Raw genomic sequence first — 22,298 nt, forward strand, 5'->3', positions numbered from 1 at the left:
AACTATAGGGGTAGCAGCAGCCACCACCATCAAACTCGTAGTCCACGGACTCCCCAATTTAGAGGCTCTTAGAGACTCTCTGGACAAACGCCGGAGGGTCCCAGGGCAAGTATAACATAAAAAAAAGAAAAGCATCCTCCCTGGTGCTCTGACATCCGCTGCTGCAGTCTGTTTGGTTGTGCAACGTGCTTCAGTCTTGGGAATCTATGCACCCCATTTGACTGGCCTCAGCGGTCACTGGAGAGGGACTTATAAGATATGTGAGTGACATCACTGGTCCCTCTCCAGGGACCGCCTAAGTGGTCTCAGCGGTCACATTGGGTGCAGTGGGAATGAGGAACAGTGCGCGATCAAATAGACTGCAACATTGGAACACGATATTCAGAGTTCCTGTGAAATTTATGCTAAAGTGTGTCATTTAGAGACAATTGAACTATGCTAGCTTTCTGTCTTGTGGTTCTGTTCAAAGACAGCTTTTGATGGATTTTATCTGCCACTGTATATACAGTATATGTCAGTCCATTAAATGCATATTATCTACTTTATGAAACTGATATTAACGAATTTTTCGTACTATTTGCCCTAAAATTTATCACTTTCCTACATGTGATGGCAGCACTATTGGATTGCTGGTGGAAACAATAGCTTTGCAATAAACTGCAATGACAATTTCTAAATGACCTTCCTGGAAGGAAACTATTTCCTGGCATCAGCAAATTATTTAGCGTTGTGTACCACCCTGCCCTTTCCTATTCCTTGTGCCATGTCTGCATGGTCTGCTAGACAAATTAGATGTGGTACTCATGGGTCTTTAGCACACTGTACATTCACCTTTATTTGTTTTTGCTCATGTTGCATTTTTGTACAGCTGTTTTTATTTTTTAATATACTTTTATACTGTATCTAAGGCTTCCTTCACATTTTTATTGAAGATTCTGTCTCTGTTCCCTTCAAATTAATGGAAATCTTTGATTGAAGGCCAATGGGGAGCATTAGGTGCGAGTGGTATTCGTGTTAGAAAAGATTTGGTACTAGGTTGTAGGGCTGCACAATTATGACCTGAATAGAAATTGGGATTAATTGGGTATTTTACCTCAGTTACGATTAATGGTGTTAAACTGTGTTAATTACCTCTTCAGGTCCCAATTGTAATTCCCTATTTTCTTTGGACCTTCTGATTGATGTTAGAGAGATCGCTGAGGCCTATGTTTGGGCTTCAGTGATCATGTAGTGTCATTACACATAGGCGAAAGTATCACAACACCATAAAACCCATTTGATAGATGACTCCCAATCACAGAACTCGGCGTTCCTTGACTTCAGTCAGAAGTCTTGCAGAGGTAACGCTGTAATATTTGCTCATCCTTCCTGGGCCTCTGATAAATATATTCCGGGGGCTGAAGAGATCCCAGAGTATAATATTGCCAGTTTTGGTCCAACGAAACTTAAGGTGGAACTTCACGAATATTGTAGTAACTAACGAAATAACAGAAGTGCGCAATATCACGTTGGTTATCCAGGTTGATAATTTTTGATTATATTTCACTTTTTGTCCTTGTGTACCCTTGTGACCACTATAGCAAATCACTGACCTCTCTGCTGAGGCCACTGATGCTTATTAAATGCATTGAGATGTGGGTAGACAGAGATACGGTCTCTACAGCCAAGCCAACAATCTGCAGCATTGGGCAAATAACAGGTTATCATAGCTTCTTTTATTTTATACCATTTTTTTATCTTAGACCCCATGCATATGGCAGAATAGGATCTGAAATATCTGGTTTTTAGATCAGCCAGATTTGACAGTCCGTAGCCTGTAAGGAGACTGTTATGTTCTAGTGTCCCATAGTGTATATGGGTATTGGACAGTGGAGCCACAAGGAAGCAATAACGCCTACCATCATACATTATCCAGACTCTGTTCAGGCTATGAAATCCCACGGATTTATGGACTGAACTTTCCAGTCTGTATATTGCATGTTCATGGGGCCCTAAGGGGTGGTTGGCATCATATTCTAATCTGTTTAAAGGGGTTGTCCAGTTTCAGACTAATATTAAGAGACTGATGTTATTTTTTGTGTAATAAAAAGTTAAACAATTTTCCGGTATATTTTCTATTTCTGTCGCTCATGGTTTTCTAGATCTCTGCGTGCTGTAATTCACTCCAGCAGTTAGTCCATGGTCATGTGATGGACACGCAGGTGCATGGCTCGTAATAGTCACAGTAATTAAACGTCTGTAGTAACGAGCTGTGCACCTGTGTCATCACATGACCATGCACTAATTCCAGTCTCCATGTAACTGTACTCCAGTATTAGGCCCAGTTCACATCTCAGTTTGGCCATTCTGTTCCCCTCTCTACTTGGAAAATGCAGAGAGAAAAGAGCTGCAGGCAGGTCTTTTCTCTCTGCATTTTGTGTGGAAACAGAGTGGAAACCACATTGACCCCATTATAGTCTATGGGGTCTGCAGGTTTCCTAAGGTAACCCACTTTTTTTTTTTTTTTTTTTTTTTTTTTATGCGTTATTAGGTTTCCGTTCAGTGGGTCCCCATGCAGACTCCGCGAACGGAAACCCATGTGCAGATGTGAATCGGGGCCTTAGTTTGTTTGTTTTTTTAACATTGAAATCTGTAGACTGATGCCCTCCCATTTGCATTAATTTTTTATAAACCTATGGCAAAGTTTTCTCCATAAGCTATTAGTTAAAGGGGTTGTCCAGGGCTATGGATTGAGCTCCACTTCCTAGTCTCAGGTAGTGATTTCACACCCATTGTGACCTGGCCATGCTGCAGCTCTGCTCCATTCCATTGAGCTGCAATACCAAGTACAGCCACTATGCAATGTAGGGCACTATGCATTGATATGACACCCACAAATGATATCCCATATAGGGGGCCACACGGTGGCTCAGTGGTTAGCACTGCAGCCTTGCAGCGCTGGAGTCCTGGTGTTCAAATCCCGCCAAGGGCAAAAAACCATCTGCAAGGAGTTTGTATGTTCTCCCCGTGTTTGCATGGATTTTCATCCCATATTTTAAAAAGACATACCGATGGGGGAAAAAATGTACATTGTGAGCTCTATGTGGGGCTCACAATCTACATTTAAAAAAAAAAAAGAAAAAAAAGAAATGATATCCGTTATGATACCCACAAAATACCATGATGATGAGCTATGCAGAATTAGAGAGCTGGTTTGTAGTTTAGAGAACACAAATAATAACCAAAACCCTCTTGACCACCCTGTTCCCTCAATGTCCCAGCCAGGTGAGGGACAGCTTCTTCTCTTGAGGGTATATGATTATTTTATTTTTTTGGATAGGGGGGTGTATTAGAGTTACCCACAGTCACACCTGACTCTTGATATTTTCTATAGGTTTTACTGCTGCGGATGCCCTATAAACTGTTAGTGCTTTATGCCTAGTACACGCCTTAACCATTAACCACTTACTAGTGTCCTATTAGTATGTTGGCTTTATGGGGCATCTCTGAGATGACAAGGCTGTAGGTGGAAGGACATTACAAGCGGTGGTACTACGCCTAATTAACAAGAAGCTCCATAAGCAATGTTCCATTGCATGGCTCTAGCCTCCTCTCGCACTCACCCATGCTGCCATCGGCAGCTGAAATAGACTAGCACTCCGCCGCCGTGCAGCCACCATTCTGCTGAATATTTAATTAGAGCTTTTTATTTGGTGGGTCTGTGGGAGTGAGTCAGAGGTGAAGTCAGCAAGGTAAGAGCCTTTTAACCTTTTAACTGCTGAAGGACATCCAGAGTGAGCGCAGGCTGTGTGGAATTGGACGTTGTAGACTGTGCCAATGCAGTGTCAGAGCATGGGTGTGCCACACTCTTCATTTTGGAGGGGGAGATTATTGAGTGAGAGCACCTTTTTGGAGGATTTCTCACTTGGTTCTACTCATTACCTTGACTTCATTGGACTGCTTAGAAGCCCGTGTTCCCAGGAATCCCTCCCTCTAAAAGCTGCTGGAACCAAGATCGGAGGCTGCCACTGATTATCTGACTTGTCCATTTTTTGCTACCTTGAACAACTGAAAGAGTTAAGAACGTGAGGGGGCGATTCTGGAGGAATGCGCCTTTCATGTGAGTTGAATATTTCAGAATATGAGGAGAGAAGACACTAAGGGGAGAATTCTGCTTACTGTTACATCACTAGCCCGGCACGTTCTGTGCAGGTTAGGAGAACACACTGCAGTCACTTGTTTTTTTCGGCAGGAAGCAGCAATGCCGATCCCTTCCTAAGAGGAATTTTATTTCTTATTTAGAAAAGGAAGCCTTCTCGCTACCCAGGAAATGGCTTTCCTTGTGCGTTGCTATGCCAACTGCCTGCAGCCATGGTCCTCCAAAGTAAGCACAATAATGTAATTATATTGGCGTATTACATTCTGACTCTGGGTATTAGAGAGGAGGGGGATCGTATATGTGTGTTTGTGCGTTGCTGTAATGCGAGGGATTCTTTGGGGTAGAGATGCGCTTGTTGGATCGGAGAGGGATGGGGGTCATTAAATGAAGCGTCTATCAATGTCACACTGCTATGATTAATTGTGCAAACTTGGTTAGTTGAGCATAGCTGAGCCCACTGGTCAGTGATCAGACCGCATCCTTAGCATCCAGGGAGGAGGGTCTTCAGCACACTCTGCCCTGGGCCCCCTCCCATCCTCTGTGCACACATACATACATACATGCATTAGCTGCTAGCACACTATGTAATGTCTCTGCATGGCTGCTAGTGTCTGGAAACCTGCAAATGAAGCCGGAATACTGTGTTCGCAATGCCTGGCTGCTCACTTAGGGCTGTCTCCTATTCCGACTAATCCAATCCAATATTAAGCCTTTTGGAAAAGACTCTGTGGGCGGTCAGCCATTTTTTCCCTTTTTTTTTTTTTCCTCTTCCCTCTTCACCCCTCACCCCCGCCACTTCCAATCCTCCCCCTCCTCCTCTGCCTCCTCCTCTTCTTTTCCTCCTATTCTTCAGTTTCAGCTATGGTCTTGCTTCTCTGAAAGAATGCTGGATGGATAAGATTTCATTAGTCACTTTGCATTCAGAGATGCTGGGGCTCCCAGCATTGTGAAACATGGAGACAGATGCTGTTGTGAGGACTGCTTTGCTGCATTCGGAGCGGAAAAATATTCCAACGCTTCCCAGCTCATCCTTCCTCCCTTTGCTTCGGATGCTTTTGAGGTTCTTCCTTGCGTTTGCGTTTTCCTGCATGTCCATGGATGTGATTCTTGCGGTCTTTCAGAAATTTGCCCACAATGTGTAAATTCACCCCAGCTTGTGTTACCTCATTATGAAACCTCTTGCGTTCTCATCTAGCCATGGGATTATGGGCCAGCAGGAGAAGCACTATGTGAGTATGAGTTTTTGCATGCGCAATATCAAAAACGAGATTTTGATTTGTTTGCGTGAAAGTTATAACGCTACGTGTTGTATAGAGGCGCTTTATTGTCTATTTCTAAATGGATGCCTCTAGTGTGAAATTCTGCTTTACACTAGTAGGCGGCAAGTGACAGCAGATGGTACGTGTTGATTGTGAGCTTTTACTTATTTCATTTATTTCCAAGTGTCTCTTATGGTGTTTCCTTAGCAACAGGAGTGCTCTAAGGTCTTCAGAATTCGGCAATATCATCAGGGGTTAAATAATAGAAGTATAAAATATACCATACATATTATACATTATGTGAATTGTTTCTTTCTGCCTAAGTTTGGGTCTCTTTAATATTAAACGAAAGTTTTATTTCATGGCCGCTAAAAAAGTCACTTTGGCTTGCATATTTATCCGGCTGGCCTTTAAAATGCACACCTCATTGCCTAAAAAAATAAAAAATCTGAATATTTCCCTCCTATATTTACTTTGTTTATGGTGCATGGTGGGACTATTTAAAGGCTGATTTTATTTCATATGCAATAGCAAGTTGTAGATTTTCCATTTCACAAGTTTTACTAGAAACTGCTCCTGCAAATGACAATAATGGTCGGTTGCGATGGTGATGGGCTAAAATGACATCTCTTGTGCTGACCGGATACCTGAAGCATGCTCCCATTTTTCCTGTGTCTGAATATGTTCCTTGTTCTCCTTCACTTACATCGATCACTTTTTCTAGTAATTGGTGTGATTTTGAGATTTTCTTGGGTATTGGTAGGGGAAGGGTTAAGGAGAGCGTTCTCCTGAATTATAATTGATCCCATGAGTCAGCTCCACTTTTGTCACACAGTAATCCCTATGTTTGTTGAAAAGCATAGACAGGCAGAACATCCAAAGTCCTCCCATTAGGTGCCGACTGGCTGGAAATGTGCAGGCCGCTTGGACGGGAAGTGTGTATAGGGGTCTATAATCATTTACCTAGTAATTATGGTATAGCATTGGCAGCTAGGGATGGAAACTGATCTGCTTAAGAGAACATATATTGGCATAGTCCACCATGTGATTGTGGCCCAGCTCGACCCTCATCCATAGCTCACTGTTAGATGTATATATTTCTGAGAAATCTACATGTGACAGACGATATGGGTGCTATAATATTGGTTGTAATACATCTTTCGTAGAGTCCTAAAAGGTATATAAATCTGCCCGCTGCATGGAAGTAGGATCTATGAATCTTACAACAAATTCCCATTCTGTGCTTTAGAATAGCTGTAGGGATTGTAATGGTGGCCATTTTAGTTGTCACCAGCTTTCCAAGAAATGTAGAACTAGGAAACTACTGAATATATGGACAGCCAGAAGCTCAATGCCATCCTTAGCTAGACAAATGTAGAACATCTTAACCTACATAGTCGTCGCCAAACTCAGTAGGTCCTGGCGTCTGCCCATATTTCCCTGGTACTGCTGCCAGTCCTAAGGTCAACTAAAACAAATATATTTACTTGGTGGTCTGTTCATTTTATTTGGTGTACTAAATAATATTGAAATTAGCAAGATTGTCTTTTCCAAAACGGAAAACCATGCTTGTGAAATCTATATCTTGTCCTCATTCACCTGTTGTCTTGAAAAAAAAAAACAGTAATAACAACAGTATAACTCGATTAAAATGGTCACTGACTTTTAGCCTGAGGCCCCACGTTGCGGAAACGCAGCTTTTTTGTTGCAGATTTTGTTGCGGTTTTTTGAGCCAAAGTCAAGAATGTCTACAAAAGGAATGGAAACATGATTTTGGCTTAAAAACCACAACTAAATCTGCAACAAAAAAAGCTGATTTTCCACAATGTGGGGCCTCAGCGTAAAGCAAACTTTGTATAGGGTTTTCCGCTAGTTCCCAAACTGACATTGACTCAGATATCTTTGCTGAATCCATCTTGGAATTTAAAACAGATTTTTAGCTCACTTAGTTATTAGGCTTAGTTCACACGTGAAAAAAAGCCTAGCTGATTTTGGCACTGATTTTTTTGGACGCTGTTTTTTTCATTGGATGCTGTTTTTGACGCTTTTTCGGTCGTTTTTTTTTTGTTTTTTTTTTAAGCTTTTTTTTTTTTTTACTACAAAAAAGTACATGATAAAAAAATGCTAGCGGTTTTTTCAGCACCCCATAGACTCCAATTCATTTTTTCAGGCGTCTGAAGAAAGGTCATGTTGCTTCTTTTTCTGCTAGCAAGCTAGCAGAAAAAAACAAAACGAGCAATTCACATAGGGCTACATTTTATGGAGGCTGATTTTGAAGCGAAATCAGCTGTCAAAATCAGCCTCCATGTCCCCGTGTGAACTAGCCCTTAGATTACAGATGCAGTCTGGAGTGGGGAGATGAGGGAACAATCATTTTTCTATCTCACCCCAAGTGCTTTATTCACATTCATATTGTTCAGCGTGTCTCTGTAATGTACTCATGTTGCTTTTAAGTGAGTAGGGTGGCAGATTCTCTTGTTTTGCCAATGTGCTGCCAACTGGCGATGTTCTAGCAGATTAGTCTCCACCCACATGGAACACTGAGAATTAGAGAGAGAGCCTGCAGAGGGGAAAACTGCATAAAGTGCAGAATGATCAGGTAAGCTCTAGTGTTACTCCCGATATGCACACACATGGCAGGAAATCCACACAAACACGGGGAGAACATACAAGCTCCTTGCAGATGTTGTTCCTGGTGGGATTTGAACCCAGGACCCCAGGACTCCAAGCGTGCAGTGCTAACCACTGAGCCACCGTGTTGCCCCTTCATTGGCCACTTTTTTTTTTTTTTTTTTTTTCATATAGTGTTGATGATTTGATCCAGAGCAATGTATCAAATCTTATATCTAGAAACTTTTTTTTTTGTTCTAGATTCAATTAGAACCTCCTTCCACTCACTCACTCACTCACTTTTGCAATGTAGAGGGGAATTATTCCTTACACTGTATAGTAATTTGGTGGGGGAGGGGGTTAATATAGCTCACTTCCCATTGACATCCCCAACCTCTCCATATACCCAGATTTATTGTAGTGGCATATCTTCTGGAGGGAGTAAGAAGGAGTTCCCCATACAAGTTAGATGGTTGGAAAAAATTTGGTGGTTCACTGATCCATCTAATGTGTATGGACACCATTAGATCTTTCTTACATATTAGAAAATTATAGGGTGTATTATGATACCATGTGTCTGCCCCTTGTATAAAGTATTGGTGACTGTAGATTGGTGCCTTCATCTTACTCAACAAATTGTCAATAAGGGCTATAGTATTTCTTTTCCCTGCTACTACCTGCTGTGGTTTTGGCTCCCTTCTGTTAGGCTTCACATGACTGAGCGTTTTATCTAGTCAGGGCTCCATTATGATCTGATAATTATAGTGCAGGTCCTGTCCTGCCCTGCGATACTGGATCAGATTGGGTTGGATCCCCATAGAAATGAATAAATCGCATAAGACCATGTAATCAGTGTCATCCGAGTGTCTTCTATTAAAAAAGAATCTAACACCCACTTGGAGTGCACACTCAGTCGTGTGCATGAGGTCTAAAAGTAAATGTGTGAAATGTTTTTGTATCTCACATCGCGTTATTTTCGTTCATTGAGTGATTGTCAGCACTATTAGACAGGCCAGTTGTCGGGAATAAGTGTTCATTCCTGCCATTTGGCTGTTAATTCGCCTTGCGTGATGGGGCCGTTAGACAGGCCGTCTAAAAATACACCAGATTGATCACAGTAGCTGATGCTGGGTGATATATCTGGTGTATCTTTAGACTGTCTTATCTATGTTTTAGTTGGTTTACTTTGATCCAAATTTTATGACACAGTGTTGGAACATTTTTGGTGCATTGTGACACAGTTAAAGGGGTTGTCCCATCACAAGGATCCTATCTATACTGCTTGTTAATGTGAATGTAAGACTTTTCCTAAATACACTGCTTCAGCAAAACTGCTTTGTTTGTCCACTATCTTACTTTATTCAATTCTTTGTGGCCACAGCCCTGACTTATCTGCTCATGAGTCAAGTGATGTATCTGCTGCTCTCAGGGGGGAGGGAGGAGGGGCTAAGTGCACGGGAGCCAGCCTGTGTATCTAGCTATTCCTGTGTCTGCACCATGTGACCTAGGTCCTGCACTCAGATAGAGGAGCTGCTTTCATTTCTTCTGTTCTCCCAGTTATCAGGCTAGCTAATTCAATTGTGTTCATTATGGCAGAGACAGGCAGTGTCTGTATGTAACACAGAATGGAGTTGCTGCTGCCTGTACTTCATAGTCCAATGTGGGTGGGCGGGGCTACACTCGAATTTGGGGGCGGGGCTAAACGGCAGGTTGCCTGTGAAACCCCGCCCACCAAATGATGCAAGAAACCAGGAAGAAGATTTTACAAGAGTGAAGACTGCTGAATATGTGAGGTGGGAATACCCCTTTAAGAATCCACACCCACATATGTTAGCAAGTTAAAAAATGTTAAGACAAACTAGATGCACCATATTGCACCATAGAAGCAGTCGTAGACATAACCACAATAGTAAATCTCGGCCTCTATGGCCAATTTCATGGGAAGAGACTTATAAACTATCAGGAGACACTACAGTAAACCCTTCCAAGTACAGTCAGGTCATATCTAATCTATACAGGTGCTGTCCTTGGAAAGGTCTGGTGTTCCCATACCTCAAACCAATATAGTAAAGAGGTTTATATTATTTTAATTTTTTTCTGCATGTGTACAGGTACAAAAGTCACACAGGGTACCGTATTTTCCGGACTATAAGGCGCACATAAAAACCTACGATTTCCTCAGAAATCGTAAGTGCGGCTTATAGTCCGGTGCGCCTTATATATGGATGGAAGCGGCGGCAAAGTCTGCGTGCCGCTTCCATACATACATAAAAGGCACCGTAAGGGTGCATTCACAGTACGGAACGCCGGCGTGTATCACAGCAGTACACGCCGGCGTTACAGCAGGGCTGCCGGACACTTCCTATTCATTTCTATGGGAGCCGGCATGCGAGCGCTCCCCATAGAAATGAATGGACAGACACTTCCCATTCATTTCTATGGGAGCCGGCATGCGAGTGCTCTATGAATGGAAAAAAGCAGTCCATTCATTTCTATGGGGAGCGCTCGCATTCCGGCTCCCATAGAAATGAATGGGTAGTGTCCGGCAGCCCTGCTGTCATGCTGAAACAGAACGTGAAACTTACAGGGCGGGCGGGCATTCAGGCCTCCTCTTCCTCCGATGTTCCGTCCTTCTCCGGCGCTCGCTGATAATGGCCGGGGCGCATGCGCAATATCATAATGCTTCTACTACTGCGCATGCGCCCAGGCCATTCTCAGCGAGCGGCGGCGGAGGAGGAGGACGGAACATCGGAGGAAGAGGAGGCCTAAATGCCCGCCCACCCTGCACCGCTCGGTAAGTTTCACAACATTACGGTTGGGCTCTATCAGCATGATTTTGCTGATAGAGCCCCTCCTCGCCTGCCGAGCGCTTCCAATAGAAGCGGCTGGCACGCGGGGGGTTAAGCGGCCGCTGGCAAAGTCTGCCTGCCGCCGCTTTCAAGAACATATAATGCGCACCGGACTGCGGCTTATAGTCCGGTGCGCCTTATATATGAACCGAGACGGACTATAAGGCGCTCATGAGCAATGCGGCTTATAGTCCAGTGCGCCTTATAGTCCGTAAAATACGGTATATCCAACTTTAGTAATCCCCCAGTATGGGCATCCTCTGGTACATGACTATGTCCATGCTTGAGGTGTGCGGCCTCGGTGTCACTAGTAGTAGTAATATGGCCAGAAGTGGTATGGAGGACGAAGGGTTTGGTGACATTAGGTCTGATCTTATATGCTGTATCTGAACATGTCGCTGCTGTCAGGGACTTCAACAACGTTCATCCTGTTGCTTAGCAACATATTAAAAGTTTCACCAAGTGCTTAAAAGTCGTGGTGTAAATTAAGTGACAAAATGCAATGGCAATGGAATAAAAAAAAAACTTACTAGAGGCATTTTAGGTTGGGATGGAGGGATAGAAAGAATATATAATATATACACTCACCGGCCACTTTATTAGGTACACCTGTCCAACTGCTCGTTAACACTTAATTTCTAATCAGCCAATCACATGGCGGCAACTCAGTGCATTTAGGCATGTAGACATGGTCAAGACAATCTCCTGCAGTTCAAACCGAGCATCAGTATGGGGAAGAAAGGTGATTTGAGTGCCTTTGAACGTGGCATGGTTGTTGGTGCCAGAAGGGCTGGTCTGAGTATTTCAGAAACTGCTGATCTACTGGGATTTTCACGCACAACCATCTCTAGGGTTTACAGAGAATGGTCCAAAAAAGAAAAAACATCCAGTGAGCGGCAGTTCTGTGGGCGGAAATGCGTTGTTGATGCCAGAGGTCAGAGGAGAATGGCCAGACTGGTTCGAGCTGATAGAAAGGCAACAGTGACTCAAATAGCCACCCGATACAACCAAGGTAGCCAGAAGAGCATCTCTGAACACACAGTACGTCGAACTTTGAGGCAGATGGGCTACAGCAGCAGAAGACCACACCGGGTGCCACTCCTTTCAGCTAAGAACAGGAAACTGAGGCTACAATTTACACAAGCTCATCGAAATTGGACAATTGAAGATTGGAAAAACGTTGCCTGGTCTGATGAGTCTCGATTTCTGCTGCGACATTCAGATGGTAGGGTCAGAATTTGGCGTCAACAACATGAAAGCATGGATCCATCCTGCCTTGTATCAACGGTTCAGGCTGGTGGTGGTGGTGTCATGGTGTGCGGAATATTTTCTTGGCACTCTTTGGGCCCCTTGGTACCAATTGAGCATCGTTGCAACGCCAAAGCCTACCTGAGTATTGTTGCTGACCATGTCCATCCCTTTATGACCACAATGTACCCAACATCTGATGGCTACTTTCAGCAGGATAATGCGCCATGTCATAAAGCTGGAATCATCTCAGACTGGTTTCTTGAACATGACAATGAGTTCACTGTACTCCAATGGCCTCCACAGTCACCAGATCTCAATCCAATAGAGCATCTTTGGGATGTGGTGGAACGGGAGATTCGCATCATGGATGTGCAGCCGACAAATCTGCGGCAACTGTGTGATGCCATCATGTCAATATGGACCAAAATCTCTGAGGAATGCTTCCAGCACCTTGTTGAATCTATGCCACGAAGAATTGAGGCAGTTCTGAAGGCAAAAGGGGGTCCAACCCGTTACTAGCATGGTGTACCTAATAAAGTGGCCGGTGAGTGTATATATAAAACTGGACTTAATTTCAGAATTTGATTTTACTTGCTCAGTTTACTTTGGAATTTGCAATGTATTACTGTTTCTGGAAGGAGCCAAAATATTATGATGTTACCGTGTAATAATTAGTGTAATAGACTTGTTCTAGCTGGCCCTAGGGGTAATGGGACAGCTTGGTGCATGTATAAAGATTAGACTCTATTCACATTTCCATTATGTCTCAGTTTTTCTTTTTAAGCAATAGAGCAGAAAAGCAGGTAGAAAAGGCCCACCAGGTCTAGACTGTAGACCAAATTCACTTACAATGGGTTAGTTGTTTTTCTGCCCTGGTGTCCCGAGTTATGGAGTTGGAGTCGATGCTTGCCTACTGACTCCACCGCCCTGCTGGTGTCTGCCATTTTAGTCAGAAGAATATCATAGCATTGATGTAAATGTGAACAGAGACTTATGGTTAATAATAAATCTAGTTTGGTCACAGCTTAGTGTACTATGTGAAAAGCAATCCAATTTTCCAATAGATCCAAATGGACATGCTGACACACCCCATTGATTTATATGGCCATGTAGGGGGTTCATATTCTTTCATCGCAAACTGTGGTGCTTTTACGCTAAGCAAAAGTACTGGAAAGATTGACAGAAATCCAGATGGAGCCCCTGCGTCTGTGTGAACAGAACCTTGTCCCTAGTTAGATGTGGGTGTATTCCGGGTCTCATGCATTGTAAATTGCCTATACTTCTGTCACTTCAAGGCAATGCTATGAAATGTTCCATGTTTCCAGGTTGCTGAATGCTGTAAAGCACCTAATAGCTAAATAATGCTTTGACGCAATAAATAATGGTTTGCGTTATTTAGTTCCATCCTCCTGGGCATTAGCTTGAGAGACAGAAAATTTGCCAGTTCTATTATATTTATGGACATTATGCCAGCCATTGAGTTATGATACAGCAGACCTCCCATAAATTACAATTCCTATGTGCATGACTGCATGGAAAGGATATGCAGTAGGTAGCTTATATTCTTCTGTGTCGATATACAGATGTAACCTAATGTGTGTGATTTATTGACTTTTTCTCAGCTTATTTAGCTCCAGTGATTCCCTAGTAAACTACTTGTCTCTATTGAACAGGATTCTTGGGGGACCCTGTGAAAGCCATACATTTTGTCCTTGTCACATAGTGTTCATGAATAATTGGTGACGTATGGAGACAAACATTCAGGAGTAATGCAGTTTTAATTTCTTCAGGTCTGAGAAGTCCTATACATTTGGCTGAATATACTTATTAAAGGCGTTTTCTGACGCTAAATCAAATTTTTTCGATGAACTATTAACAGTTTATCTGTGGGGGGCCGACACCCAGACCCTGTACAGATTTGTTCTAGCAGCCTCTGTGTGTTGGAGGTTGGTAGTGGATAGACGCCATGTGCAGCATCTTTCCTATACAACTAATAGCAGAGAATGGGGCTGCTGTGCCGCTCCTATTACTTGAATAGGTGCTGGGCTGCACATGTCATCCGTCCATTAACAGCTTTCAGCACCCAGAGGTTGTTGGAACAGGTGGTCTGTGCAGCGTAAGACCCCCAGCAGATCTTACTGCTGACCTACTCCGTGGCTAGATAGTAGACAGTATGGAAATTCATTGTGGTGCTACGGGCACAGAGGGGGCGGATTATGGCGCGGAATCCACCTCATAATCCGCCCTCTCACAATGATGGTCTATGGAGACCACTAGCGTTCGTTTTTTCCGCTAGCGTTTTTTTTTCCGCTAGCAGAAAAAAGAATCGACATGATCTTTCTTGAGGCGGATTCCGCCTCAGGAAGTTAATAGAAGCGAATGGAAGGTGGAAACCACGTTGCGTTTTTTTGCCAAAAACCATGACATGGTTTTTTACGGTCCATTCACTGTCCGGGAGGGAAAAAAACACCTGGCGGTTTCTGAAGCGGTTTTTACCAAAAGCGCTCCAAAAAATGCCTTGAGGTTCAAAAACCGCTTCCTATTTAGGAGAGGGTTTTTTTTTTTCTGGACCAAATTACACCATTCGGTATTCAAATGTGAACTTAGCCTAAGGGCGAGTAAGGATTAGTTGGATTTTTTTCCCCCTCTATTGTTGAATAATAGACACAATGGAGGAGATTTATTAAACAATCCCAAAGCAAAGCTGTGTTAGTTGTCCATAGTAACCAATCGTATAGCAGCTTTCATTTTCTATTCTGTTCCTGTAACGTGTTGTGAATGGTTTCGTATAAACAGCGAAGACAGTTTTGCTTTTATACCATATTGGGGCAGATTTATTATGCCCTATACTTCAGTTTTTGTGCAAAAATTGTGCGACTTATTCCTATATTTCACTGCCTTCACCATTTTCATAGACGGGGTAGCTGCCGTACATTTCAGTGTGGGTACACAGCCCTCCAGAGATTTGAGGAGGCATGCACCTGTCAAAAAATGAGGGGAAGGTGAATATTGTACCAGCAAAAATGGCACAGGAGTCATCACAACTGACTTGGATTTAGTACATTTTCACTATTTGTGTAGTTCAGAATACTAAGTGATCTACAGAAGAAAAGATAAGCAGTTTTCCCACGACATAACTCATAACATGTTTTATTTTAATCTCTCATAAGACAGTAGTTAGAACTTACAGAAGTCTTCAGCTAGCGGTGCACATTAGAGAGATGTTGGGGAGAGGGGATCACTATGTAATGGGTATGGGAGCCTCCCAGATAGATATCCCCCAATTGTACTTTAGTCCTTATAGCTACTAGCTCACACTAAGCAATGCCATAATTAGTATACATCCCCTGTAATGGTTCCCAAGTGTCTTTTGTCCCTAAAGGTCATCCTACAGTTGCTAGTAATAATGTTATTCTGCTAATTGGTATGTTACGTTGATGACATATTCTACTCTTTTTACGTTTTCCTAGCTGTGGTCAACATAAATAATTCAAATCACTCCTTTAAAGTAGTGAGGAAACAAATAGTGTGTTTGGTATAAATTGTCAAGATTATTTCAGCCTCCTTACATACAATGAACAGTATTTAAAGGGGTTATTTGAAGAGGGATATCCTATCTATCGATCTATCTATCGATCTATCTATCTATCTATCATCTCTCTCTCTCTTCCTTATTTAATGAAGAATTGATTGTGTCATAAAGAGGCGGGCACTATAGCTGGCGTCACTATGATGGCCCGGACTGGCAAAAGCAACCATGCAGTATACCGTACCTCAAAGAGTGTTCATTGTGAGGACGTACTGGGTTCACCGGGTCAGCAAAACGGTTTCAGAGGGAATATTTGAAGAAATTTGGAGGGAGAAATCTGCCTTAAATAAGGAATATTTTGAACCTTGTTGCTTGATGATACATGAACACCTTTGCAGGGTAATTCACATTATATATATATATATATATATATATATATATATATATATAATCCTTAACATAGATCATCAATCTGTGATCATTTTGTGTCTGGCACCCAGGACTTTCACAGATCAGCTGTTTGAAAAGGCTGTGCCAAGTGATACACTCTGTTACATAGTAAAGCAGTGGTTCAGTTCTATTCAAGTGAATTGTGCTGAGCTGCGATACCAAGTGAAACACCTACAATATATACAATGCTGTGCTTTGTGTTTAGTGAAGAGGCCGTAGTGCAAGCCTGTATACTGTGGTCTCTTCAGTCAGATGTCCTGTGGGGGTCTGTTCCAACACCCCCCCCACCCCCCCCACACCCCCCCCCCCCCCCCAAAAAAAAAAAAAAAAAAAAACACCTATAAATTTAGCTCATACAGTCCTATGAAAAAGTTTGGGCACCCCTATTAATCTTAATCATTTTTAGTTCTAAATATTTTGGTGTTTGCAACAGCCATTTCAGTTTGATATATCTAATAACTGATGGACACAGTAATATTTCAGGATTGAAATGAGGTTTATTGTACTAACAGAAAATGTGCAATATGCATTAAACCAAAATTTGACCGGTGCAAAAGTATGGGCACCTCAACAGAAAAGTGACATTAATATTTAGTAGATCCTCCTTTTGCAAAGATAACAGCCTCTAGTCGCTTCCTGTAGCTTTTAATCAGTTCCTGGATCCTGGATAAAGGTATTTTGGACAAACAATTCAAGTTCAGTTAAGTTAGATGGTCGCCGAGCATGGACAGCCCGCTTCAAATCATCCCACAGTTGTTCAATGATATTCAGGTCTGGGGACTGGGATGGCCATTCCAGAACATTGTAATTGTTCCTCTGCATGAATGCCTGAGTTGATTTGGAGCAGTGTTTTGGATCATTGTCTTGCTGAAATATCCATCCCCGGCGTAACTTCAACTTCGTCACTGATTCTTGAACATTATTCTCAAGAATCTGCTGATACTGAGTGAAATCCATGCGACTCTCAACTTTAACAAGATTCCCGATGCCGGCATTGGCCACACAGCCCCAAAGCATGATGGAACCGCCACCAAATTTTACAGTGGGTAGCATGTGTTTTTCTTGGAATGCTGTTTCTTTTTGGACGCCATGCATAACGCCTTTTTTATAACCAAACAACTCCATTTTTGTTTCCAAAATGAAGCTGCCTTGTCCAAATGTGCTTTTTCATACCTCAGGCAACTCTATTTGTGGCGTACGTGCAGAAACGGCTTCTTTCTCATCACTCTCCCATACAGCTTCTATTTGTGCAAAGTGCGCTGTATAGTTGACCGATGCACAGTGACACCATCTGCAGCAAGATGATGCTGCAGCTCTTTGGAGGTGGTCTGTGGATTGTCCTTGACTGTTCTCACCATTCTTCTTCTCTGCCTTTCTGATATTTTTCTTGGTCTGCCACTTCTGGGCTTAACAAGAACTGTTCCTGTGCTCTTCCATTTCCTTACTATGTTCCTCACAGTGGAAACTGACAGGTTAAATCTCTGAGACAACTTTTTGTATCCTTCCCCTGAACAACTATGTTGAACAATCTTTGTTTTCAGATCATTTGAGAGTTGTTTTGAGTAGCCCATGATGCCACTCTTCAGAGGAGATTCAAATAGGAGATCAACTTGTAATTGGCCACCTTAAATACCTTTTCTTATGATTGGATACATCTGGCTATGAAGTTCAAAGCTCACTGAGGTTACAAAACCAATTTTGTGCTTCAGTAAGTCAGTAAAAAGTAGTTAGGGGAATTCAAATCAATAAAATGATAAGGGTGCCCATACTTTTGCACCGGTCAAATTTTGGTTTAATGCATATTGCACATTTTCTGTTAGTACAATAAACCTCATTTCAATCCTGAAATATTACTGTGTCCATCAGTTATTAGATATATCAAACTGAAATAGCTGTTGCAAACACCAAAATATTTAGAACAAAAAATGATTAAGATTAATAGGGGTGCCCAAACTTTTTCATAGGACTGTAATTATGAGCATAGAGTTCCATTCTGGTGCACAGTAAGCAGAGGTATACACCAAAACCAGTGGACATCCAGGGGACTGACGTTGAGATGAGATAGTCAAGACCTATAAGTATCTGGGTGTGCTCCTCAAAAATAAGCTGGACTGGGCTCATCACATGGATGTGCTGCACAGAAAGGGTCACCGCAGGCTCTACCTGCTCAGGCGGCTGAGGGCCTTTGGAGTCCAGGAAGCACTTCTTAGAGCCCTTTTCAACTCTTTGGTGGCATCAGCCATCTTCTTCGGAGTGTTCTGCTGGGGGCAGTACTATACCAGCCAGGGACAGAAATAGACTTGACACACTGGTTAGAAGGGCCAGCTCTTTCCTGGGGAGCCCACTGGACCCAGAACAGGTGGTGGGTGACAGAAGGATACTGTCCGTGGTGAGCTCCATGTCAGGGACCGACTGCTTCACCCTAAGTGTGAGAATGAGCGCCATCGGAGATCCTTCCTCCCCCAACCGCGGTCAGGCTGTATAATCAACATCACACTAAGCTGAGATCACTCCGCACAGAGAAGTAAATGATCCTGAGTCTTTCTTTCTCTTCTTAGTTGCTATGACTCCTAGTATCTTTTTCTATCTGCTATGAGCTTGTATGTGTTCTTTGAAATTTATATTACTGTATTATCCATGCTGCTGTACCATACTGAATTCCCCCATGGTGGAACTATTAAAGGATTTTTTTATGTAATTTACAAAAAGAGCAAATCTAAAAATAAAATTATGTGGTTCTTCTTGAAGACCAAAGTTGGCTTGGCTCTCACAGAAGTAATATTTGTTGTAGTATTTGGAATTTGAAGTAATTCTGTATATTCAATCCGTATCTGTATATTCACTCATTTTACTAATTTACTGCACTAGCTAGTAAATTAATTAGTTAATAAACAAAATCCATAACACACAACCTTTTATCCCATGATTTAATATGTTACTTCAATACACCCCCCCAGTTCACAATAAATGCATACAAGCATATACAAAAAAAATAAATAAAAGTGGAGCGACTCTGGCTGTATAAGGGTCAGTTCACACGTGAAAACCGCCTAGCTTATTTGTGCGAGGTAAAAAACCTCGAGGAGTTTTTTTGACGCTGTTTTTTGCATTCCGCGCGGTTTTTGACGTGGTTTTTGACGCGGTTTTCGCTAGCGGTTTTCGCTAGGGTTTTTTTTTCCTATATGTGCTATAGAAACTGCAGGCGAAAACCGCGCGGTTTTTTGCAAAAAACCGCGCGGTTTTGTGTGCAAAAAACCGCGCGGTTTTTTACCGCGCGGTTTTCGCCTCCCATTCACTTCTATGCAATTCTTCAGGCGTTTTCCGCCTGAAGAAAGGTCATGTCGCTTCTTCAGGCGGAAAACGCTAGGAGGAAAAAAAAAGCTAGTGGTCTACATAGACCACCATGTTAAAGGAGAGGTTTTTGAAGCGAATTCCGCTGTCAAAAACCTCCCCTTTGCCCACGTGTGAACTAGCCCTAAGTTTCCACACACCTAATAGGTGGTTTCTCCCTAAGGAGGAACATTATCCCCATAATCTGGTGCAGATAACCTTATTCAGAGCTATGATCCTATAGTGGCACATACAATAGTATACATGCAGTGTAAAACTAAGGCTCCATTCCCATCATATTATTTTTTACATCTGTTTAGCACATCTCTTTAAAAGATATAAAAAAACAAATGCAATGCCTGGCCATTATATACCTGTAGATCAATGTTTAAAAAATGGACAGAAACTGATCTATTCTTTTAAGACAGACACAAGTGCTTTTCACTGTTTTTGTTTCTATCTAAGCCTAGGTTCACATTAGCGTTCGTTTGACTTTGTAGGAGATTCCGTCCCAGAGTCAAAAATCATCAGAAAGAAAAGTCCTGCAAGGAGGACTTTTCTCGCCGTCAGTTTCAGTATAAAAATGGTGGGAACCTGGCCGACCCCATCATAGTCTATAGGGTCAGCAGGTTTCTGTGTCTCACTACTTTTTAAGCAGACAGGGTCTCCATCTTTTTGGGTCCTCACATGGACCCAATGGACGGAAATGGAACACTAGTGTAAACCTAGCATAAAAAATATGGACAGGATCTGATGTTTTCACATTGATCTCTATGTAAATGGATGATTGTCTCTTTTGCATCTGTTAAACAGATCTCCTAAACGGATGTAAAATAACGTGACCTGAATGAAGCCTAAGCTACCTGTCTATGATGTCAGAAGAGCCATAGTGATGGCAGGCATAGACGTAGAATAAAATAAAAGATGTGAGACCTCCACATAAGCGTATTCATTGATTGTTGTTTCTTGTAATGGTGACCAACCTTGTAGAATTTCATAGAGTAATAAACCTTGCAGGGATTCGGAGTCTAAGCATTTGTGTATGCATAATTTCTAGAAAATGAATGGTCACGGTTGAAGCTTTGCTGCTTATGAACAATGGTTTAATCCAAATGGCAAGAGGTTTGTATGAAAAGGAATAAGAATTCATTGGGATAATCCCTCAAATAATGGAGCTTTTCCTGATCTACAGGGACTTCACAGCTTTTTACTAAAACACCGTACATCACAAATACAAAATTTATGACATTGCTGGCTAGTGACGTTTAACTATTTAATATCGGAATTAAGAAAATATTTTTAATACTTTGTTTCCTGTAAATATCAGGCTCATATACCACAGCCCGACATTTATTGCACTTTTAAATGGAAACAGTCTGTCAATAGGGTAACGTCTGCATTCCTCTCTTTCCTGTCTTCGGTATTTTAGGTGCAAAGAATATGCCGAAACATGATCCCAAAAATAATCCAGATACTGATTGTGAGCCTCCTGCACAGAGACTGAAATAGGACTCTGAAGGTCAGAGGTTCTCTTGTTAAAGGGAGGAATCTAGAATTCTCTGTCTATTGTATTTCCTTACGTTTTTACAGATGTGAACCAGACCACTAGACTAGGCATCTCAATCAGTGTACCCTCATGTATCTGTATGAGCAACATCTGGATCACAAGATATGTGATGTATATATAAATATGAGTGGACACACACCGGCTTCCATTGCGGTACATTGCACGGCGGGTTTTCCACCAGATTCTCCTGTTGCCGATTTTTGATAAGGAGATTAGTTGTTAACCCATGTATCTGTTTCTCAGCAGAGACAAATATATGGGTTATAAATGTAAGTTATATGTAGCCATTTGTTTTATACATGAGCCAGTATGACCATCGGTTCAGCCTCCATGGCCAGATATAGCAGAGAGAAATACGCCTCATAGTTGATGTATAGGGTGCCAAATCTGCAGCACTAGAAAAAAAAACAACAAAAAACAAAACTAAACTAGATCACGTGGTATATGTTTTACTATGGGAGCAATTTTGGCCTCTGACGTACCAGAGATAAAATGGTACATGCAACCTTTGTTGTCTGTGTAGATCTACATACGTGGCTTGTAGAGGTAAAGCTTGCCATACATGCCAAATGTATGTCTGCCAAACCCGACAAGCATCTAATGTGTATGTGGGACTCGCGACTCTCTTCCGTCTGCTCTTGAATTTCATCAACATCCTCCATGGTTTAGTTTTATGGGAGATGAGGTTCTGCCAGACCTCTCTCCACATTCAGAACACATGTATACTCGGCTAACCCATAAGTGTAGTCTTATGAAAGGAGAAAAAGCTGTTCCCTGCCTGTGACGGCAACATACCTTTCAGTACTGTTCAGTACAAAGGTATTGTATATGAGAACACCCACTGGGTGAGTAGTCATCTGATCCAGCCAAGGACGTTTGTCTAGGAGGAGATCCTGTTGCCCTCAACTTAGTTACTGTGGCCTATAATTATCTCTCCTTATAACAAGCCTAGTATAGACTGACTGCACCTAGAAAATGGAGGGCGGCCTTCTCAATGTAAACATTCATGTCTCCTTGACCAAACGCAGCCCTACATGGCGGTGCCTGCCAGCTAAGTACTGACTGTAAGAGCACTGTGGTCTGTAGGGGATGAAGCGATTGATTCTCTCCCTGCAGTCATGGAAAACTTTTACAGCTCCATGCTACACTTGCATATGAACATAAACCTCTCTCTCTTAATACATTGCTCCAGTATTTTATGGGAAGCCTGGTGTGAGGCATTACTGTATGCAGACCCTGCTGCTCCACATGGCGCAGACTTTACTTTGGCACGTGTTCCTTTTTGTTTTTTTAGTGATACTACAACTTGTACCAA

At 42.3% G+C, this 22,298-nt stretch overlaps 1 protein-coding gene across 13 annotated transcripts in view; it reads left to right on the forward strand.

The window, feature by feature from the left end:
* RAPGEF2 (Rap guanine nucleotide exchange factor 2) overlaps window positions 1-22,298 on the forward strand; it is a 177,055-nt gene that overhangs the window by 114,870 nt on the left and 39,887 nt on the right. The window contains exons 1-2 of one of the 13 annotated variants that reach the window (XM_075287948.1): window positions 4,110-4,191; window positions 4,282-4,363. The exons of 9 other annotated variants lie outside the window; for them this stretch is intronic. In XM_075287948.1, the coding sequence (XP_075144049.1) occupies window positions 4,121-4,191; window positions 4,282-4,363 (153 nt within the window). In that variant the 5' untranslated portion in view covers window positions 4,110-4,120. 3 more of the 13 variants (XM_075287964.1, XM_075287973.1, XM_075287956.1) reach the window with 3 other exon arrangements.

Source organism: Leptodactylus fuscus, chromosome 1 (genome assembly GCF_031893055.1).
Source record: "Leptodactylus fuscus isolate aLepFus1 chromosome 1, aLepFus1.hap2, whole genome shotgun sequence".
NCBI lineage: Eukaryota > Metazoa > Chordata > Amphibia > Anura > Leptodactylidae > Leptodactylus > Leptodactylus fuscus.